This window comes from Lutra lutra, chromosome 7, assembly GCF_902655055.1.
Source record: "Lutra lutra chromosome 7, mLutLut1.2, whole genome shotgun sequence".
NCBI lineage: Eukaryota > Metazoa > Chordata > Mammalia > Carnivora > Mustelidae > Lutra > Lutra lutra.
Genome location: NC_062284.1, coordinates 40151457 through 40172670, shown reverse-complemented (window position 1 = coordinate 40172670; position 21214 = coordinate 40151457). Strand labels below are relative to the sequence as shown.

The 21214-nt window shown below is 37.1% G+C and overlaps 1 protein-coding gene across 9 annotated transcripts in view; it reads right to left on the bottom strand.

Moving 5' to 3' along the window:
• RNF111 (ring finger protein 111) overlaps nucleotides 1-21214 on the bottom strand; it is a 128513-nt gene that overhangs the window by 36939 nt on the left and 70360 nt on the right. For all 9 annotated transcript variants that reach the window (XM_047736156.1, XM_047736159.1, XM_047736161.1 and 6 more), the window contains exon 2: nucleotides 15611-16509. In XM_047736156.1, coding sequence (XP_047592112.1) covers nucleotides 15611-16509 — 899 coding nt within the window. The remainder of the gene's footprint in view (nucleotides 1-15610; nucleotides 16510-21214) is intronic.

Sequence of the window (21214 nt, the reverse complement as noted above, 5' to 3'; positions counted from 1 at the left end):
GTTTTTTTCTAAATTTTTCTAAGTTTGGAAAGAACATCCTTATTGGGTGAATAGATAACATGTACTTGGTTCAATGTGCTTCATTAATTATTTACTTCATTTAGAACTAATTTTTATTTATGGCATTAGGTAAGATTATAAATAGAATCTGATCCTGTCTCTCCATGGCTAACTAGTTATTCCCAAACCATCTAATGAAAAATCCTTTCTTTCCCCCCCATTAAATTTTGATAATTCCCTTAAATATTCTTACATGTTTTAGGTTATATGCCATCTATTTATCCCCCTTGACAAAGATTCTTATATCAGAGTAATTCTATTTTTTTTTTAAACAGCTTCTCTGAGGTATAACTTTCACACTTTAAAATTCACATTTTGTCTCAAGGAGACATTACACATCCATGGTCATAGCCAAGAGGTGAAAACACAAATGTCCATCAATGGATGAACAGATAAACAAAATGTATATTCATACAATGGAATATTATTCAGCCTGAAAGAAAAGAACTCCTATCACATGCTACAACAACATGAACAAATCTTCAGGACATTATGCTATAAGTAAAATAACCCGTCAAAAAAAATTTTTAAATACCATACGGTTCCACTTATGTGTGAATCTAAAGCAGTCAAATTCATAAGGAAAGTAGAGTGATGGCTACTAGGACTGAGGGGAAAGGGAAAAGGGAGTTATTTAGTAGATGGAGTTTCAAACTGCAAAAGGATAAAGTTCTGGAGATCTGCTTCACAACAATGTGGATATAATTACTACTACAGAAATGTACACTTTTAAAAAAATGGTTAAGATGGTAAAAAAAATGAAATAAAATAAAAGTCATGTTACATTTCTTCTCCTGCTATATTTTTCACAAATCTGGTACTGAATGTCTCCTTTTTTTAACCTTTTTAAAAATATTCCTCTCTGTTCATTACTATTACCAAGTCTGCCAAGGAGTTTACAAGTCAGGTTTTTGTTTTTGTTTTTTACATGTTTTTTTTTTTTAAGATTTTATTTATTTATTTGACAGAGAGAAATCACAAGTAGGCAGAGAGGCAGACAGAGAGAGAGGAGGAAGCAGGCTCCCTGCTGAGCAGAAAGCCCGATGCGGGGCTCGAACCCAGGACCTGGGATCATGACCTGAGCTGAAGGCAGCGGCTTAACCCACTGAGCCACCCAGGCGCCCCACAAGTCATGTTTTTGTTTTTGTTTTTTGTTTTAAAGATTTTATTTATTTATTTGACAGAGATCACAAGTAGGCAGAGAGGCAGGCAGAGAGAGAGGAAGGGAAGCAGGCTCCCTGCTGAGCAGAGAGCCCGATGCGGGACTCGATCCCAGGACCCTGAGATCATGACCTGAGCCGAAGGCAGCGGCTCAACCCACTGAGCCACCCAGGCGCCCCACAAGTCATGTTTTTAATAAGAACTTTCCCACACAAATACTGAAAGCTAAAAATTTCACCCATTTTAAGTGCAGAGTTCACTGCTTTTAGTAAATTTATAGAATATAACCATCACCTCAGTCCAATTTTAGAACATTTCCAACACCCTTAAAAGATCCTGTGTGCCCTGCTTCAATTATCATCTCTCCATGCCCAATCCTACACTCCTATAACTGACCTGTGTTTTGTCATTATGGATTGGTTTGTATTTTCAAGAGTTCTCTATCAATATGGAATCATACATTATATACACTTTTGTGTCTGGATTTTTTTTTAAGTGTCTGGATTTTTCATTCAGTGAAATATTCATTTGTGATATATTCTCATGTACATCAATAGCTTATTCTTTTTTATTATTGAGTGGTATTCCTATTATAAGACTATATCACAATTTGTTTATCCATACTTCTGTTGATGGACATCTGGATTTTTCTCACACTTGACCAATACAAATAAAGCCACTATGAACATTAATCTACTTGGGTTTCTCTCTCCCTCTACCAAGCACATGGAGGGGAGAGGCAGAAGGAGAGAGAAAAAAAAGTCTCCAGCCAACTTACCACAGAGAGGAACTGGACACGGGGCTCAATCCTTCAACCCTGACATCATGACCTGAGGCCAAAATCATGAGTCAGATGCTCAACTGACTGAAGCATCCAGGCTCCTCAACTTTTCATTTTCTCTTAAGAATTTTTTTTTTTAAGATTTTATTTATTTGACAGAGGGGCAGAAGCAGAGGGAGAAGCAGGCTTCCCACTGAGCAGGCAGTCCGATGCAGGGCTTGATCCCAGGATCCTGGGATCATGACCCCAGCCAAAGGCAGATGCCCAATGACTGAGCCACCCAGTTGCCCCCAACTTTTCATTTTCTTAATGGTGTCTTTTGAAACACAAAAGTCTCTAATTTTGATGAAATCCAAACTAGCAATTTCTTTTATGCATGACGCTTTTGGTGACATAAAAGAAATCTCTGCCTAACAGAAAGTCACTGAAAACTTCTCCTATGTTTCTTCTAGAATTGTACAGTTTAGCTCTTACATTTAGGTCTATGCTAATGTTCCAATAACATTTGTTGAAAAGACTAGAAAAATTCTATTTTGACACCTAGTAGATTCAGGTATTCCTAATTCTTTAGGATTATAAAATCTAGGGAAAAGGAAAATTCTTGAGATTTGGACTGAACTGGCATTAAGCAATATTGATGAAGTTCTGACATCCCTATAAAACACATTTTTTCATCCAAGAATATATCTTGCCATCTACCAATATCTTTTACAAAGATCTCTAGAAAAATGTAGGTTTGGTCTGCATTATGAAAGCTAATAAAGCTATATAAATTTTCTTCATAGAAGCCAAATATACTCCTATTAAGATTATTCTTAGAGACCTTATTCTCCTTGTTGCTATTCTAAATGAGTTCCCTTTATTCTTATTTTCTCCTAGTATGTATGTATAACATTGATACTGTATATGCATCTTTATCCAACTTTTACCGAACTCTTGCTTACCACGATGACAACAAATGGTTCGACTTTCTTGTCATGGTGGAGTTTATGCAATCTATTCCTTCATCCAAGGTGCCATTCCTTGGAACCATTGACTTTCATCTCTAACAGACCTGTACATCATCAAACATCTGCATTATTTCAAAAGCTGGCCAGTATCTGGAAGAGGTACAAGCTCATGACAAAGATCTACAATGTACTCTCTGATACTTCAAAAAGGAGAAGAGAGCAGGCACCGGCAAATCAGAGTCAATGAAAGATGATCTGATTTGGAGAAAGTTATTTCTGAAGTAGTTTTTAAGTTCCAAAGACTACACACATAGACATATTGAGGTAGAATGTATTTTTAACAGACTAAATATATCTTACAGGCAGAGGAAAAAAATAGCACTTGAGTGTCTATTTAAAATAATATCCTAGATTTAATTCCCAAATTACTTCTCCAATTCTTCCTTCATAAGTATGCACACGATGCAGCTTAAGGCAGGAGTACAAAAAGAATTGTATATTTAAAACTAAGAATAGTATACACATAAATAAAACATTTTTTTAATACTTCCCTTATTTTAACCCACCAACTGGACATTATTATTCTAGATGGAGAAAAGCTACACCTGCATATAAACTTTATTAGTGATTTCTCTCCATGTATTGTATACATGCAATTTCCTTAAAAGCCTGTAAAAAAATAACCAAACATTATAAACACCTTATAAACAAGCAAAATCTAACATAAATGCAACATTTTGAAGTTCCAGTGATAAGTGATACAAAGCTAGCTTTGTTAAGGCATTAAAATTCAACATAATTTTTTGGAACATTGACTGTGTAACTGAAGGTTATATAAGTAGCTGATACACTGTTATTCTACTGCTTAAGTATCCTTTTTCTAGAAAAATATTTTGCAAGCATAACTTGAACATAATACTTGTAACTAAATAATAATCACAACCAGCAAGATTTGGACATCTATAACTTAGTGTTTTTTCTAGAATGACAATTATTTAAAATTTAAAGGAAACATTCCTAAAAGTATGAAGTTAAATCTCAATACTACTTAAAATCAGGAAAATAGGTCATTTCTTATTGGAACAATTTTATTTTCAAGCTGTCTCTTACATTTAGAAATATTATAGGATAAGTATTGAATATAGCTAGGACATTAGAGTGGTAGGACCCTAGGTGATTTTTAACTGTTTCTTTTTTTTAAGATTTTTTAAAAAAAATTTATGTATTTGACAGAGAGAGATCACAAGTAGGCAGAGAGGCAGGCAGAGAGAGAGAGAGGAGGAAGCAGGCTCCCTGCTGAGCAGAGAGACCGATGTGGGACTCGATCCCAGGACCCTGAGATCATGACCTGAGCCACCCAGACGCCTCTGTTTCTTTTTTTTTTTTTTTTAAGATTTTATTTATTTATTTATTTGACAGAGAGAGATCACAAGTAGGCGGAGAGGCAGGCAGAGAGAGAGGAGGAAGCAGGCTCCCTGCCGAGCAGAGAGCCCGATGTGGGACTCGATCCCAGGACCCTGAGATCATGACCTGAGCCGAAGGCAGCGGCTTAACCCACTGAGCCACCCAGGCGCCCTCTAACTGTTTCTTTTAAGATTACTTATGTTGCGAGCACCTGGGTGGCTCAGTGGGTTAAGCCTCTGCCTTCGGCTCAGGTCATGATCCCAGGGTCCTGGGATCGAGTCCCGCATCGGGCTCTCTGCTCGGCAGGAAGCCTGCTTCCTCCCTCTCTCTCTGCCTGCCTCTCTGCCTACTTGTGATCTCTTGCTCTCTGTCAAATAAATAAATAAAATTAAAAAAAAAAAAGATTACTTATGTTGCTTGTACTTTTTAAAACTTAAGGAGGAAAGGGTTAAAAAAAAAAAAAAAATCATGAGAAAAGCAACAGGTAACAGCCTGGAAAGAAGGTAGGTACTTTAATACAGGTCACAGAAATAATGGCTTCTCTGACTGAGTTCTTCATGAACTCAACAACCACTTCTTCTTTTTTTTTTTTCTTCTTCAAAGATTTATTTATTTATTTATTTATTTGACAGAGAGAAATCACAGGTAAGCAGAGAGGCAGGCAGAGAGAGAGGAGGAAGCAGGCTCCCTGCTGAGCAGAAAGCCCGATGTGGGGCTCGAACGCAGGACCCGGGATCATGACCTGAGCCGAAGGCAGCGGCTTAACCCACTGAGCCACCCAGGCGCCCCTCAACAACCACTTCTATTCCCTGATAAGAGATCAGAGATTCTCTTGGCAGCATCTGTAAGAAATTTCAAACACTATAATCACCAATTACTCTGGTCCCTCTTTGTCTTAAGTCTGGCATGATGCTAATAATAAGAATAGCATCCAATTCATGGGCACATACTTTGTGCCTTATACAATATTCTGTGTGTCTAGTTCCATCAAGAAACTGAAACTCAGGGGCGCCTGGGTGGCTCAGTGGGTTGGGCTGCTGCCTTCGGCTCGGGTCATGATCTCAGGGTCCTGGGATCGAGTCCCACATCGGGCTCTCTGCTCAGTGGGGAGCCTGCTTCCCTCTCTCTCTCTCTCTCTGCCTGCCTTTCTGTCTACTTGTGATCTCTCTCTGTCAAATAAATAAAATCTTTAACAACAACAAAAAAAAAAGCAACTGAAACTCAGCAAGTTAAAATGACTTGTCAAATAGTAAACAACACTGGGAATTCAAACCTAATTTCAATTCTAGAGCTCATATGCTTTACATAAACTACATTAAAGTGCTGTAAGTACCAATATGTAGGTGCTAGTTACTATCAAAAGCAGAATCTTCCTGCTACCAGCTACTTTCGCTATTGCTCCTGTCTTTTGCAGTAACAAACTTAATCAAGTTGTAGCAGCTCTGACTCATTAGGATTCTCCTATATCCAACAGAATTGAAAGCATATATATCCACAAAGATTTGTACCTAAATGTTCACAGTAGCCAAATACTGGAAACAATTCAATGTCAATCATCCGACAAATGGATAAACAAAATAAATGTGGTATATCCATACAATGGAATACTATAAAAGAACTAAATAATAAACGGACACTAATTACTGATACCTGCTACAACATGGATGAAACTCAAAAACAGGGGCGCCTGGGTGGCTCAGTGGGTTAAGCCGCTGCCTTCGGCTCAGGTCATGATCTCAGGGTCCTGGGATCGAGTCCCACATCGGGCTCTCTGCTCAGCAAGAAGCCTGCTTCCCTCTCTCTCTCTCTCTGCCTGCCTCTCCGTCTACTTGTGATCTCTCTCTGTCAAATAAATAAATAAAATCTTAAAAAAAAAAAAAAAAGAAACTCAAAAACATTACACTTAACGAAAAACGCCAGACACGAAGATCACACACGTGTATTTTTATGAAACGTCCAGAAAAGGCAAGTCCTTAAAGAGAGCAACAGATTAGGCTATGTGGGACTTAGAACCGAATAGGCATTAGTTTCAAAGCAGGAGGGATCTTTTGGGATTAATGGAAATATTATAGAACTGTACTGTAGTAATGGTTGCATAACTTTAAGTTTACTAAAAATCACTAAATCATATACTTAAAATGATGAACTTTATGGTAGGTAAATTATACACCTCAATGAAGCCGTTTTCTTTAAGAAAGAAAAAAAAAAGCTATAGAACATTCCCTGCCAAATACAAAACTAGACTTCAACAAATGAAAAGACATACCATTTCAGAATATGGTATGTCTTTTCATTTGAAAATAAATATATCCAAATCTTGTATTTAATATCCAAAATATTAAGTATGTCAGTTCACCCACTTTATGCAACAAATACAATCCCAGTAAGAATATTATCATGTGTCTCCCCACCACCAGTATCCTCAGATAAACAAGCTGAGAAGTTCACTAGGAAGAATAAACAGGCAAAAATAACCAAGAAAATATAAAAGTCTATAATTTAAAAAATGTGTTTCTAGTGTAAGCCTAGACAGACACATGGAACATAGTGAAAACTCTGGCCCAAATGCCTATGGAAATTTAACATATGTCAAAGACAGCATCTCAAGTCAATCGGAGAAAGAAAATTTTTAATGATTTGTTTTGGGATGACTGGACAGCCACATTGAAAAAAAATGGATCCATTCTTCATACTGTACATAAGGATAAATATCACATAGATGTGTGCTTTAAATGGAAAGAAAGAAGAAAAGAAAAATAATGCAAGGGTTGGGGAGAAAATAGGTTATTTCTCCTATAAATGTGAAGTGGAAAAAACTTTCCTAATTATGATTCAAAACCCATAAACAGTAAAGATAAAGATCAGTAAATATGACTAACCAAAAAAAAAAAAAAAAAAAGATTTGGCATGATAAAAAAATGGAACAAAGTCAAAGGACTAATGACAAATTTTGGGGAAATGTGTTATGATACAGGATTTATGTCCCCAATATATATAAAGCATCTGAAAATGGACAGAAGAATGAAGACCAACAACCTGACTGCAAAACAGGCAAAAGATATGAAGAGATTGATCATAAGAAACAGAACGACCTTTAAACATATGAAAAAGGAGGCCTGGGTGGCTCAGCTGGTTAAGTGTCTGACTCTTGACTTCAACTCAGGCCATGATTTCAGGGTGGTGGAATACAGCCCTGAGCCTGACTCCATGTTCGGCACAGAGTCTGCTTAGGATACTGATACTCTCTCTCCCTCTGCCACTCTACCTCCTCACTCTCTCTCTCTCTCTCTCTCTGATAAATAAAATCTTTTTAAAAAGAGCACAGAGCAAGAGAGAGAGCATGAGTGGGGATGAGGTTTAGGAAGTGGCTTGATCCCAGGATCTGAGATCATGACCTGAGCCCAAGGCAGACACTTAACCAACTGAGCCGCCCAGGTGCCTCTAAATAAAATCTTTTGAAAAATAAAAAATAAACATATGAAAGATATTACTTATTAAAATTTTTTTTAAATGCTGACATAGTATTTCTTACCTATCAGATGGACCAAGAAACCTAACATCTGACAATAAATTCTGTTGGAAAGGCTTTGAGAAAACACTCTCAAATATTGCTGGTGGGCATCCAAAATGGTTATGATCCCCAGAGAGAAATCTGGCCATGTTTAAAAAATAATATATTCATTTAACTTTGGCCCAACAATCCTCTCCTAGAATTCTATTCCAAAGATACAATGGCAAAAAATATGAAGTAATATATACAAAAAGCGATTCATTGCAGTGCTGCTTCTAACAGCAAAAGGCTGCAAACTATTCATCAACAGATTGAACCACCTTTGGTGTAACCATACAATGGAGTACTAAAAAGAAGTAAAAAAATAAAAATAAAAATGAAAATAAAGAGGAATGAAAAACAATGAATAAAGGAGTGATTGTGTGTGTGTGTGTCTGTGTGTGTCTCCTTTGTATCATATATATCATACACACACACATACTTTTATTCCTCTATAATCTCTATACCCTAACAATTCTAAATATTGTTAGGTGAAAAATCAAGAGACACATTTTAAGAGGAGAGAATAATACACATATTTGTTTATATATATTTTTTAAGATTTTATTTATTTAGGGTGCCTGGGTGGCTCAGTTGGTTAAGCGACTGCCTTCAGCTCAGGTCATGATCCTGGAGTCCCGGGATCGAGTCCCACATCAGGCTCCCAGCTCCACGGGGAGTCTGCTTCTCCCTCTGACCTTCTCCTTGCTCATGCTCTCTCTCACTGTCTCTCTCTTCTCTCAAATAAATAAATAAATAAAATGTTTAAAAAAAAAAAAAAAAGATTTTATTTATTTATTTGACAGAGAGAGAGAGAGATCACAAGTAGGCAGGCAGGCAGGGGGGGGGGGAAGCAGGCTTCCTGCTGAGTAGAGAGCCTGATGTGGGGCTCGATCCCAGGACCCTGAGATCATGACCTGAGCTGGAGGCAGAGGCTTAACCCACTGAGCCACCCAGGTGCCCTATTTGTTTATATTTTTGAACAGAAAAAAGATGGAATAACAAACCAAAATTTAAAAGCCATGAAAATACAGGGTGCCTGGGTGGCTCAGTCGGTTAAGCATCTACCTTCAGCTCAGGTCATGATCCCAGGCTCGTGAGACTGAGCTCCATGTTGGGAGCCTGCTTCTCCCTCTCCCTCTGCCACACCCCTGCATATACTCTCTCTCTCTCAAATAAAATCTCTAAAATTAATTGATTGGTGGCATAACTTCAAAAACTCTTAGACTTGGGGCACCTGGGTGGCTCAGTGGGTTAAAGCCTCTGCCTTCGGCTCAGATCATGATCCCAGGGTCCTGGGATCGAGCCCCGCATCCGGCTCTCTGCTCAGTGGGGAGCCTGCTTCCTCCTCTCTCTCTGCCTGCCTCTCTGCCTACTTGTGATCTCTGTCTGTCAAATAAATAAATAAAAATCTTAAAAAAAAAAAAAACCTCTTAGATATTAGCATTACTACTAGTAATAATTATAAATATTTTCATTTATATTCATTTATGAATGTTCATTTATGTGTACTTATACTATGTATAGGATAAAGCAAAAAAGCAATTCTTCATATTGTTAATCAAGATTTTCAATGTAAGAGTTAAGAGATCCAAATATAAAACAAGTTTACATAAAAATCCTAATCCTAAAAAAAAAAAAAAAAAAAAAAAAAAATCCTAATCCCAGGGGCACCTGGGTGGCTCAGTCGTTAAGCATCTGCCTGCCTTCGGCTCGGGTCATGGTCCCAGGGTCCTGGGATGGAGCCTCACGTCGGGCTCCCTGCTCAGCAGGAAGCCTGCTTCTCCCTCTCCCACTCCCCCTGCTTGTGTTCCCTCTCTGTCTTTTCTCTGTCAAATAAATTAATTAAAATTCTTTTAAAAAATAAATGAATAAAAGACCTTTAAAAAAATCCTAATCTTAAACTTTCAATGAAAATAGTCTTATAAATTAATGGTTTATCTCTTTCTAAAACCTTTATATTCCTAACTTTATCCATTAAAAAAGCTGAAAGCAATAATGTAACTCAGCAGAGCAATGAACACTATAATTCCCAATCTATAACCTCTAAACATCACTTCTCAATAAAAGGAAATCAGCAGTACCTTAAAAAAAGAAAAAAGAAAAAGAAAAAAATGGTTGGTTTCTAGCTTTGAGGCAGGTAATGTAAAATATGACTCTGGATCATCTTTTATCAGAGACCATCTTGTCAGAGACCACTGGGGTGGTATCCAAAGGACACAAACCCAATCTGAAGATGCTCCCACAGGCCACAGAAGAACTATTCGAGCATCAAAAAATAAAAAGATTGCAATACATCAACTGTACTAAAAACCCTTAAGTTCATAATGACACCTAAAAATGAAAAATATTGCTAGAGTACTGACTCATTCTGAAAAATGGTAAATTAAGGTAAAGAATCAAGCATTCGGGGCGCCTGGGTGGCTCAGTGGGTTAAAGCCGCTGCCTTCGGCTCGGGTCATGATCCCTGGGTCCTGGGATCGAGCCCCGCGTCGGACTCTCTGCTCAGCGGGGAGCCTGCTTCCCTTTCTCTCTCTCTCTGCCTGCCTCTCTGCCTACTTGTGATCTCTGTCTGTTAAATAAATAAATAAAATCTTAAAAAAAAAAAAAAGAATCAAGCATTCATTTTGCCTTTCCTATATGGACTGCATTTCAAAATAAGCAATTAGTTGGAAGAATGCTTTACAGAACTTCCATTAATAAATGTAAGCAGAATGACAGAATTGGAAAGTAATCACTTTGCCTAATGAAATAATGGACCCAGGCAAGATCATCAAAGCTGTTGTTAATACTACATGAAATGCTGATGGGGAACTTTAGGGTGGAAGGATCAGAATGACACCATCTGAACCCTCTCATCAACTTTAACAAGTGATGCAACAGAAAGTACACAGCACCACCAAGGAAGTGTTGCTAAACTAAATTTAAATCAAGTTTTTAGATCTAACTACCAGTTTGCAGGAAATATGCAGTATACAAAACAAATTAATGGTATGATATCTAGAAATTGTTCTGAAATTCTCCAGAAAAAAAGTGAGGGGTGAGAAATAAAGTAAGAATGGCAGGATGTTGAAAACTGAAGCTAGATTATGTAGGTATATGTCCATTCTTATGTATGAACATTTCCATATAAAATTTCCATAAAAAACACTTCCATATAAAAATAACAACAACAACAAAAACCTCTACAGTGCTATTTTTGGAAAAGGAGGAAAAGAAATATTCACAAATATAATTCTTAATATTAGGACTTTACAATTCCACAGGTTGTCTTAAAGTTTATCTTAAATGTTATCTTTTAAAAGTTTTTAAACTTTTAAACTTTTAAAATAAGTCAATACAGTATGGACTGCACTTGGAAATTATAAATATATACCTGGTATATTCTTTTAAGCTGTAAATAAAAATACATAGTCACTGAATTAAAAAACAGTAACAACTGGGAAATGAGAATTTCCCAGTGCTAATATAAGGACTATATAAAATAAAAATTTAAGCAGCAGTTCAGATAAGGTACACTGAATAGATCACAGAAATATGTCACCAAAATTAACATCTACTCTCAAACTTAGCTTCTATTAAGCGGTTTTAAAATATTTGAGGTTCTTGGCAAATAATATCAGGAACAAAACTGGATGTATAAATTCTCAACCTAACTGGCAACTAACAACCCAAGTCACATATCATTTTGTCTTTCCAAGCTTGAACAGAGAGCCATGATAAATTTAAAACACAATTAGTAAGGATGAGGCAAATAGGGATTTCCCAGAAACCTACTGTTTACAACAAATGAACTAATGTTTGTTATACAATGTAAAGTATTGACTTAATTCATTCTTAGGTGATTGGTATAACCAGTTACTTACATACAATTATTATAACTTAGAGAGTTTAAAGATACAACAAAATACTTAAAATGTCAAACACTCTTTCCATCAGTTCACTGCAGCAATTGCCAGTGTTGATGGGCAGTGTGTGAAAAAGTTGTCCTAGCAGCTCCAGAGTAACGAATACCCATCCATATAAATCGTATTAAGGTATAATAGATAAATCTAATTAAAATTTGAGATATTTAAACCCTCTCCAAATTCCCAACACACGGTAAAACATACTGGAATTGGGAGTCAGAAAGCCAGCACTAAAAATATATCTAGAAGGAAAACCTACCTTTAAGAATCTAAGAAAGTCAATTTTTGAGAGCTAAAATTTCTTGAAAATAGAGCAATGTCCCAAAATATTTCAGTTTAACTTTTTGAATGTAAATTATTCTAAGAAAGTTTTCCAAATGTCTCATCTGTAATATGAGGGTGATGGTAACAAAATATACCTCATAAGAGTGTTGGGAGAAGGAAATGAGAATACATATAAACACTCAGAACATTACCAGCATGGAGTAAATACCCAAGAAGTGCTAGGTATTTTTATTATCATCACGACATCATCTGCTATTGGGTGGTAAAGTAACTTGATGAAAATTCCCTAGAAGGTATTCTGGTAACAAGAGGTAGCAATTTTTAAATGCATGTAACTTCTTATACGCTTTTAGAAATTATTCCTTAAGATATGCCTGCCTACGTGTGCAAAACTGTGTATACAAGGCTGTCCAATGCAGCAAATACTAATCAACAAAACCTGGATAAATAAATTATGGAACAACCATACAAAGGAAATACTATGCAACCATTTTTTTAAAATGAGGATACAGGGGCGCCTGGGTGGCTCAGTCATTAAGCGTCTGCCTTCGGCTCAGGTCATGATCCCATGGTCCTGGGATGGAGCCCTGCAACAGGCTCCCTGCTCAGAAGAAGCCTGCTTCTCCCTCTCCCACTCCCCCTGTTTGGGTTCCCTCTCTCACTCTCTCTCTCCCTGTCAAATAAATAAATAAAATTTTCTTAAAAAAATAAGTAAAATGAGAATATAACTATACACACTAATATTTTTAAAACCCACATTATTGGGGCGCCTGGATGGTTCAGTGGGTTAAAGCCTCTGCCTTCGGCTCAGGTCATGATCCCAGGGTCCAGGGATCGAGCCCCGCATCGGGTTCTCTGCTCGGCAGGGAGCCTGCTTCTCCCTCTCTCTCTGCCTGCCTCTCTGCCTACTTGTGATCTCTGTCTGTCAAATAAATAAAATCTTTAAAACAAAAACAAAAACAACCTACATTATTTATTTACCCTTATATATGTTCCACATTTTCTGAAGGAGAGAAGAAACTGCAAACTACTTCTGGGTAATAAAACTGGGACCTAAGAAGAAGTGGTAAACTTTTATTTTTTATTTTAAACATTCCTGGTACTTTTATTTATTTATTTTTAAGATTTTATTTATTTATTTGACAGAGAGGGAGAGAGAGCACAAGTAGGCAGAGAGGCAGGCAGAGAGAGAGAGGGGAAGCAGGTTCCCTGCTGAGCAGAGAGCCCGATGTGGGGCTCGATCCTAGGACCCTGAGATCATGACCCGGGCTGAAGGCAGAGGCTTAACCCACTGAGCCACTCAGGCACCCCCATTCCTGGTACTTTTAAAATTGCACACTATGTGACTGTTATTCTTAAACCATTATTTAAAAAAACAAACAAATTAGTTTAAAACAAAACACTGGTCTAAAAACCAGAAAAGGGGGGTGCCTGGGTGGCTCAGTCAGTTAAGTGTCAGCCTTCAGCTCAAGTCATGATCTCTAGGATCATGGGCTCAAACCCTGAGTCCGGCTTCCCGCTCAATGAGAAGTCGGCTTCTCCCTCTGCCCCTCCCCCTGCTTGTGTACTCTCAACACTCTCTTTCTCAGAAATAAATAAAGAAAATCTTTTTAAAAAGACAAAAAAAAAAAAAAAAGAAAGAAAGAAAGAAAGAAAGACCAGAAAAAAATCCAAAGAATTTGTTTCAACATTTGGACTTGTGTTTCCAGAGACAAACACTACTCTTAAATGTCTGAAAATATTATGTTTCTGAAAAATGCAATTCTTCAAAGACAGAGTATTAAATAAGATTTTAAAATGTAGAGTTTGCATTTATCTTGAATACTTGAGAGTATATAAACTCCTTTCTTCCTAGAAACAGACACTGACATTAACCTATCTTACCTCTATTCTCACATCTCCTACAAATACTGCTACTTGGAACTTCTGCTTCACATCACCAACCATCCTACCTCATTAATTTCAAGCCTAAATTGGGCTCTGCTGCTCCCTCTTCCCCAAACAAGTCTTCACAGTCTAACCACCTGAGGAAAATGTGTAATGTAGCAACTAAGAAAGACAATTCCTACTCTAACCTCCCTATTTCTCAAGAGACCTCAGAGAATGGTTCCTATAACCTTCTCCCAGTTCTAGGTGATCTCAGTGAACTCTTTAAAAAACAAATATTTGGGTGGGTTTAAAAAAAAAAACAACTTATCAGGGCACTTGGGTGGCTCAGTGGGTTAAGACTCTGCCTTCGGCTCAGTTCATGATCTCGGGGTCCTGGGATGGAGCCCCACATTGGGCTCTGCTCAGCAGGGAGCCAGCTTCCCCTGTTCTCTCTCAGCTTGCCTCTCTGCCTACTTATGATCTCTGCCTGACAAATAAATAAATAAATAAATCTTTAAAGAAAAGAGAAAAAACTGAACTTATCATGGCTAAGACTAAAGATCAGAGTTACTGGTTCTGGAGTTCTGGCAAAGATAGAAAAATAAAAATGAAAGAGGAAAGGGAGTCTTGGAAAAGGAAATAACCCATAAAGAAGGAGAGAGAGGAAAATGGATATTGGCACAGTAAACTAGCAGGCTCAACCCTTGACAAGCAGGACATCAGGCAAAGAATGGGACACGTTTGTGTCAGTATTAAAAACCATGATCATAGCCTGGGACACCTGGGTGGCTCAGCAGGTTAAGCCTGTGCCTTCATCTCAGGTCATGATCTCATGATCTCCTGAGATGGAGCTCCGCATCGGACACTCTGCTGGGGGAAGAACCTGCATCGCCCCCTCTCTCTGCCTGCCAGTGATCTCTCTCTCTGTCTCAGGACCCTGAGATCATGACCTGAGCCGAAGGCAGGGGCTAAACCCACTGAGCAAAACATGCGCCCCTTTATCCCCCATTCTTTCACAAGAAAGTATTCTTTTGCCTCAGCTTAAACACTACTCAATGCTCACTTCAAAAACTTCCTTTAAATTCAGCAAACTGTAAAAATGGTATATATGGAACATACTCATACTTCAGGGACATAACATAAACTTATTCTAATTAAATAAAATATTTACTGTGAGGAGGGGAAAGTGCACTCAAACTAATCCTCTATCAATTCAATTTTAACTGATTAATCATGTGCTCCACTGAGTACTGTCAGGACTAAAAGTTTGTGTTCTATTATGAGCATCTCTCCAATTCTTGAAATTATTTTTTAGTTATAAAGATTATGACAAGGTAACTAGTAATAAGAATAGAGTACTTAAAGGAAAAATAATATTAACTATTCTAGTGTCCTTACTGTGGTTGAATGTAAAAGAAATCCATCACAGAGCCTCCGAAAAAAATTTTAAAATTTGACCTTAGAATTGGAGTCATGGTTTAATACTACAGGTGGCAATTTGTTTATATGGCTTAAAAATAAAAGTTAACTGAGCCTCATATTCCTCCTAAAAGCAATGAAATCGCTAATACACAGAAGAAAATTAAGCAAAAACACAACGCAAGAGCTTCCACGTTTTGCTCAACTTAAGAAACATTTTTACCTGAGGGAACAGTTGGATTGTTTTGGTGGTTTTCACTGGTGGAAACAAACAAATCTTCTTCTCCTTCAGTTGAGGAGCTGGAAGAGGATTCACTGCTGAGGTCATTCTCACTGGAACTACTAGAAGTGGGGAGCAATGCATATTTTCTTCGGGCTAACACTTCTCGTTTTTTTCTCTGCATTAATATCCTCTCTTTTTGTTTCTGTGTCCTCTGTGAGGAATTATTTTTTACAAATCTCTTTCTGCATGGAAGCCTCCTTAATGAACTGCTATGAAAACAGGGTCTCTTCATTAACAATCCTGAAACAGATTCTGTCTCTGTCCGAGGCCACTTCTGGGACCGAGCACTATGAGTTCTACTTTTAGCACTCAAAATTGCCTGGGAATGTCTTACAGAGACTTCTTTATCCTCATCCGAAGTCACAGTATCAGAATCTCCAAAATGCAGACTAGATGAAGGAGAAGAAAGACAATCACTAAAAGAAGAATCATTATCTTCATCGCTTGGTGTTTCTAGGTGTTGCCTCAATCCTAATATTCCCTGATTCTCTTTAACACAATTTTGCATGTAAGAAGGGCCAGCCTGCTGGCTTTTGCGTTTTTTCCTCACAACAACACTTTTTTCTTGTTCTTGTTGGTTACCATTCATGTCCTTCTCTTGTTTTTGAGAATCATCACACAAATGAGAGAATTCATTCCCCACTTTACTGTTAATCATCTCAACTCCCGCAGGAAAACTTTTGGCTGCCCCAATGGGCTCTGGATGCAAGAGGATCCCTTTCAGACTCTCCTGTGTCTTTGGCGCATCAGAAGGAATCTCACTCTTCATATCCACTTTTAAGGTATACAGCTTGTTATATTCAGGAGTCCATTGAGACATGAGAAACTTTAAGGAAGGCCTAGAAGACACAATTAGAGATTTAAAAGGATGTTAATGTGTTTTATTACACAAACTGAAGCATTTCAGATGCCACTGAGGACATCACTAGAACAGAGAACTGCTTTTTCCTGATATACCAGGATATAAGTTGGCTGTAGTAAGTCATTTTACTGTTCTTTTAAACCATTTTTCTGATACCTCTACCACATACCCAATCTTCAGAAATACAGTAAAGATCATAGAACAGAAGCCTATTTGAAAACTTCTATTAACCAAAAACTTACCTTGCTCTATTATCTTTCTACCTTCAGCAACATATTTGGTTAAAATCTAACAATTTCTTCAAAACCTATTACAGTAAAAACAGATCAAAGGACTAGAATTTAAAAGACTTTGATTAGTCAATGCTTTTCTCCTGTTATCCTGAAAGTGGTAATTAAATATTTTTTCTACATCTAGATGGTTATTGTATTAGACAGATAGCTATAAATAATGAACTAGTATAAATATAGCTCCTCTTTCCCATGTATCTTTTCTTTGTACTACTCTATTCTCTAATGAGACTATAACTCACTGATAGACAAAATACACAATTACTGCATTTCACAAAGTTTTAGATATATGCAGAAAGACTCCAGCCAAGACTGTGAGTGGCTGAAGATCAGTCAGTTAAAGCAGCACAGCAGAACATAAAACCAAATTTCCTATAACTAATCTAAGGGTATCTAAATCATTGTGTCTTTGAAAGTAGAGGCTGCTGAAGAAGGGAACTTGAAATTAATGCATCTACATCAATGCAATGTACACATGAGAATGATAACAACATAAAAGTAATAAATATCATGACTCAAAATGGAATATATTTATCAGAAAGGCAGTTAATGTAGAAGTCCAAAATATGATTAAATAATGTTAAGATTTTTAACTTAAGTTTTTATTGAAGTATAAGAGACACACATATTTTAACTTTATAGCTCGATCTATTCTCACAAAGTGAATATACCTATGTAACCTCCAAGATCACAAACATAAGATAACCAGTACCCTAGAAATCCCCTTCCAGTCACTCCAACTCCTGGAAGTTGTAACCACTATCCTAACTTCTAAGACCATGGATTAGTTTTGTATTTAACACGCACTTTTAAACCACTTCCTAAAAAGAGAGGATGAAAAGGTATTTGGTAGCAAGTCTTTTCCTTCTCCATAAATGACAGTTACAGGAATATACAATCTCACAAGTCTCCTAAGTTAGTGTATAACTATTATCAGAACAGATGATAGCAATTAAAAAAAAAAAAAAAAAGAAACAGCCTATTTCTTTCTTTCTTTTTTTTGAGTAGGCTCCACGCCCAACATGGGGCCCAAACTCACAACCCTAAGATCAAGAGTCACATGTTCCACTGACTGAGCCAGCCAGCCACCCCAGAAACAGCCTGCTTCTATATAAAGCTATCAAAACCTCTATCTTCTATAATTTTTGTTTACAAGGACAGGCAGTGCTGTAACCAGAATCAGCCATCAAGCTCTGTCTAGAGTTCAGCAGAAGTAGTAAAGGAGAAACACAAAGATGGCTGAACACATGGGCACAGCAATGACCAAATTACAAGAAGCAGCAAATCAGATAAGGATCACTGTAATTAAATGTAAGAAAACACAAATCACAATAAGGTACGAATAAATGTGATTTAAGATTCAAGGGGTGGCCCACTAAGATGGCCACAATAGAAAAAACAGAGATAATAACAAGTATTGGCAAGGATTTAAAGAAGTTAAAGTCTTCATACATTGCTGGTGGGAATATAAAATGGTGTGGCCACTTTGGAATGTAACCTGGCTTAGCTACAATATTCATAGTACCATTAGTCATGATAGCACAAAAGTGCAAACAATACAAATGTCCATCAACTGATGAATAAATAAATCCATACCATGGTTACTCATTAATCAAAAGAAATGAAATACTATTTCATGCTATGAAGTGACAGGACTTCAAAAGTATTACACTAAGTAAAAGAAACAGTCACAAGACCACATTTTGTAAGATTCCTTTGGTAAGAAAAGTCTAGAATAGGCAGTGCTATAGAGACAGAAAGTAGATTAGTGATTGGCTAGGACAGGAGAATAACCAGAGAATTGAAATGTGATGGCCAAAGTGTTTCAGATTTATTTTCAGTGAAGTGAAAAGGTTTTAAAACTGATTGTGGGGGTGCCTAGGTGGCTTAGTGGGTTAAGCCTCTCCCTTCAGCTCAGGTCATGATCCCAGGGTCCTAGGATCGAGCCCCGCATGAGGATCTCTGCTCAGCAGGGAGCCTGCTTCCCCCTCTCTCTCTGCCTGCTCTCTGCCTACCTGTGATCTCTTTCTATCAAATACATAAATAAAATCTTTAAAAAAAAAAGTGATTGTGGTGATAGTTAATTGATTAACTCTAAATATTCTAAAAACCACTAATGTACACACTTAAAAAGGGAGAGTTATAATGGTATGTGAATTATATCTCTATAAAGCTGTTGCCAAAAAGTCAAGAGAGAAAGCAGCCAGACTTCTGTGCATCAGATAATTATGGACCCGTCTTTGATCTCATTAAAGAGTCATGTCATTTGGAAAAATCTGGGGATCTTTCAGAAGTCTATGTCTCCGAGGAGTTGTGATGAGTTGGATCTCTAGAGAAATAAACTTCATATGCTGAAGGAAAAAAACTGCTTTAGACTCCTCACCCTTAATTACTAAGTCACACTCGAGGTGCTGGTAATGGAGATCCTAAGATGCAATGAAAACTTGCCAAAAGGACAGATCAATTCTGAGAACAGGAATCCATAAGTGAATTTACAAAGAAGTGATTCATAGCATAATTTACTAAACTCAATTTCTTTTCCATTAGCTTATGCCCCAAAGCCAAAACAATGAACTCTTTATGGTTAACTCTGCTCTGGGTTTTGGCGAATTTTGTCTGCCTAGCTGGAGGCAGGGAGGGAATAAGGGATAGGTGGTAGGTATACGATGTGGTATGTGGTGTGTGTTTGTATACCAGTAACTGCTGTCTGAGTTATCATGTCAAGCCCTTATTATCTGAGCTATTCCCACCAAGGAGTATTCTAATTCGTGCTTTTATTTTGAACTGAGAAAAAGAAGAGAAGTTCATGAAAAGAAATAAATACTAGTACTGCATTTTTTTAAACTAAAAAAGCAGCAAAACTAACACAAAGGATCAATAAATAATATTCTAAACTATTTGGTATTTGATGAAATTACAACCTAGTCTTTTATTTCTACAAAAATTATTGGCCAGGGGCGCCTGGGTGGCTCAGTGGATTAAAGCCTCTGCCTTCAGCTCAGGTCATGATCCCAGGGTCCTGGGATCGAGCCCCGCATCGGGCTCTCTGCTCATCGGGGAGCTTGCTTCCCTTCCTCTCTCTGTCTGCCTCTCTGCCTACTTGTGATCTCTGTCAAATAAATAAATAAAATTTTAAAAAAAAATTATTGACTGATCCAATTTACAAAGGAGGTTAAACATGTACCAGATATATCTTAACTCCTTAACCACATTAGGACTTATTTGCTATTATACGTTACTTCAGTACTAAATCCGCAAGACTAGTTGCTCCTTGTACTGGTTTGATTCAATGATTGTATTGCTATGTCATGACAGCAGCATACCAATTACTTCTGATACTAGCGCAGGATACACAACTAGCAGTAAACTTTGCATTAAAAAAAAAAGCACAGGGGCACCTGGGTGGCTCAGTGGTTAAGCCTCTGCCTTCAGCTCAGGTCATGATCTCAGGGTCTTGGGATCGAGTCCCACATCGGGCTCTCTGCTCTGCGGGGGGCCTGCTTCCTCCTTTCTCTCTCTCTCTGCTTGCCTCTCTGCCCACTTGTGATCTCTCTCTGTCAGATAAATAAAATCTTTAAAAAAAAAAAAAAGCACAATAACTAAAAATGCTAACTTTCAAAAACTAAAAATTAGGGTTAGGATTTGGCAATTTATATAATAAATTAAATGTACATGAACATAAGGGGGAGGGGTTAAAAACTCATTATGGATACAACTTTGAGGAACTCTATCTGTAAACTGATATATGGTTTAGAAACAGTCATTATTATTGGTATGAATGGCTTTTACAACCAATGGTAAATGTAAGTACTGTTAAGTTTAAATAGAAATTTGATCATCTTACAGAGCTCTAAAGGAACAAGATGTTTTAAAATATCCGTAAGATTTTGTATTTTTCTATAAAACTTTCAAAGATTATCAGGAAATGAACTAGAAATATATCCACTGTTTATGTACTTTTTTAATATAACTCAGTAGAAACAAATATTTGTACCACAGGGATATTACTTAAGACATGTTCTGAATTTTTAATTCTCTTTTACTGGTATTTATTTTACTATGTGCCAGTTTAAGAATATGAAATCAAGAACCTGACAAAATACTCTCTCCTACCACCTAAATGCTTCATTATCACCACTTCTTATAGCTAAGTAGTATGGACAATATGGGTTATTACATATTCTGATCAATTAAAATTTCATTAGCAATAAAGATATTTCAGCCCAACACGCATCATTCTGGGCTCAGAACTACATTAGCAAAATGCCCAAAATAAACTAAATTCCTTAAAAAGAGAGTTCTGCTCTTACAAGTAGAAGCACACAATCTAATAATATACTCAATTATGAAAAGGAATGAGGGAACTTTGATAAACTTCTTAGCAAATTAAAA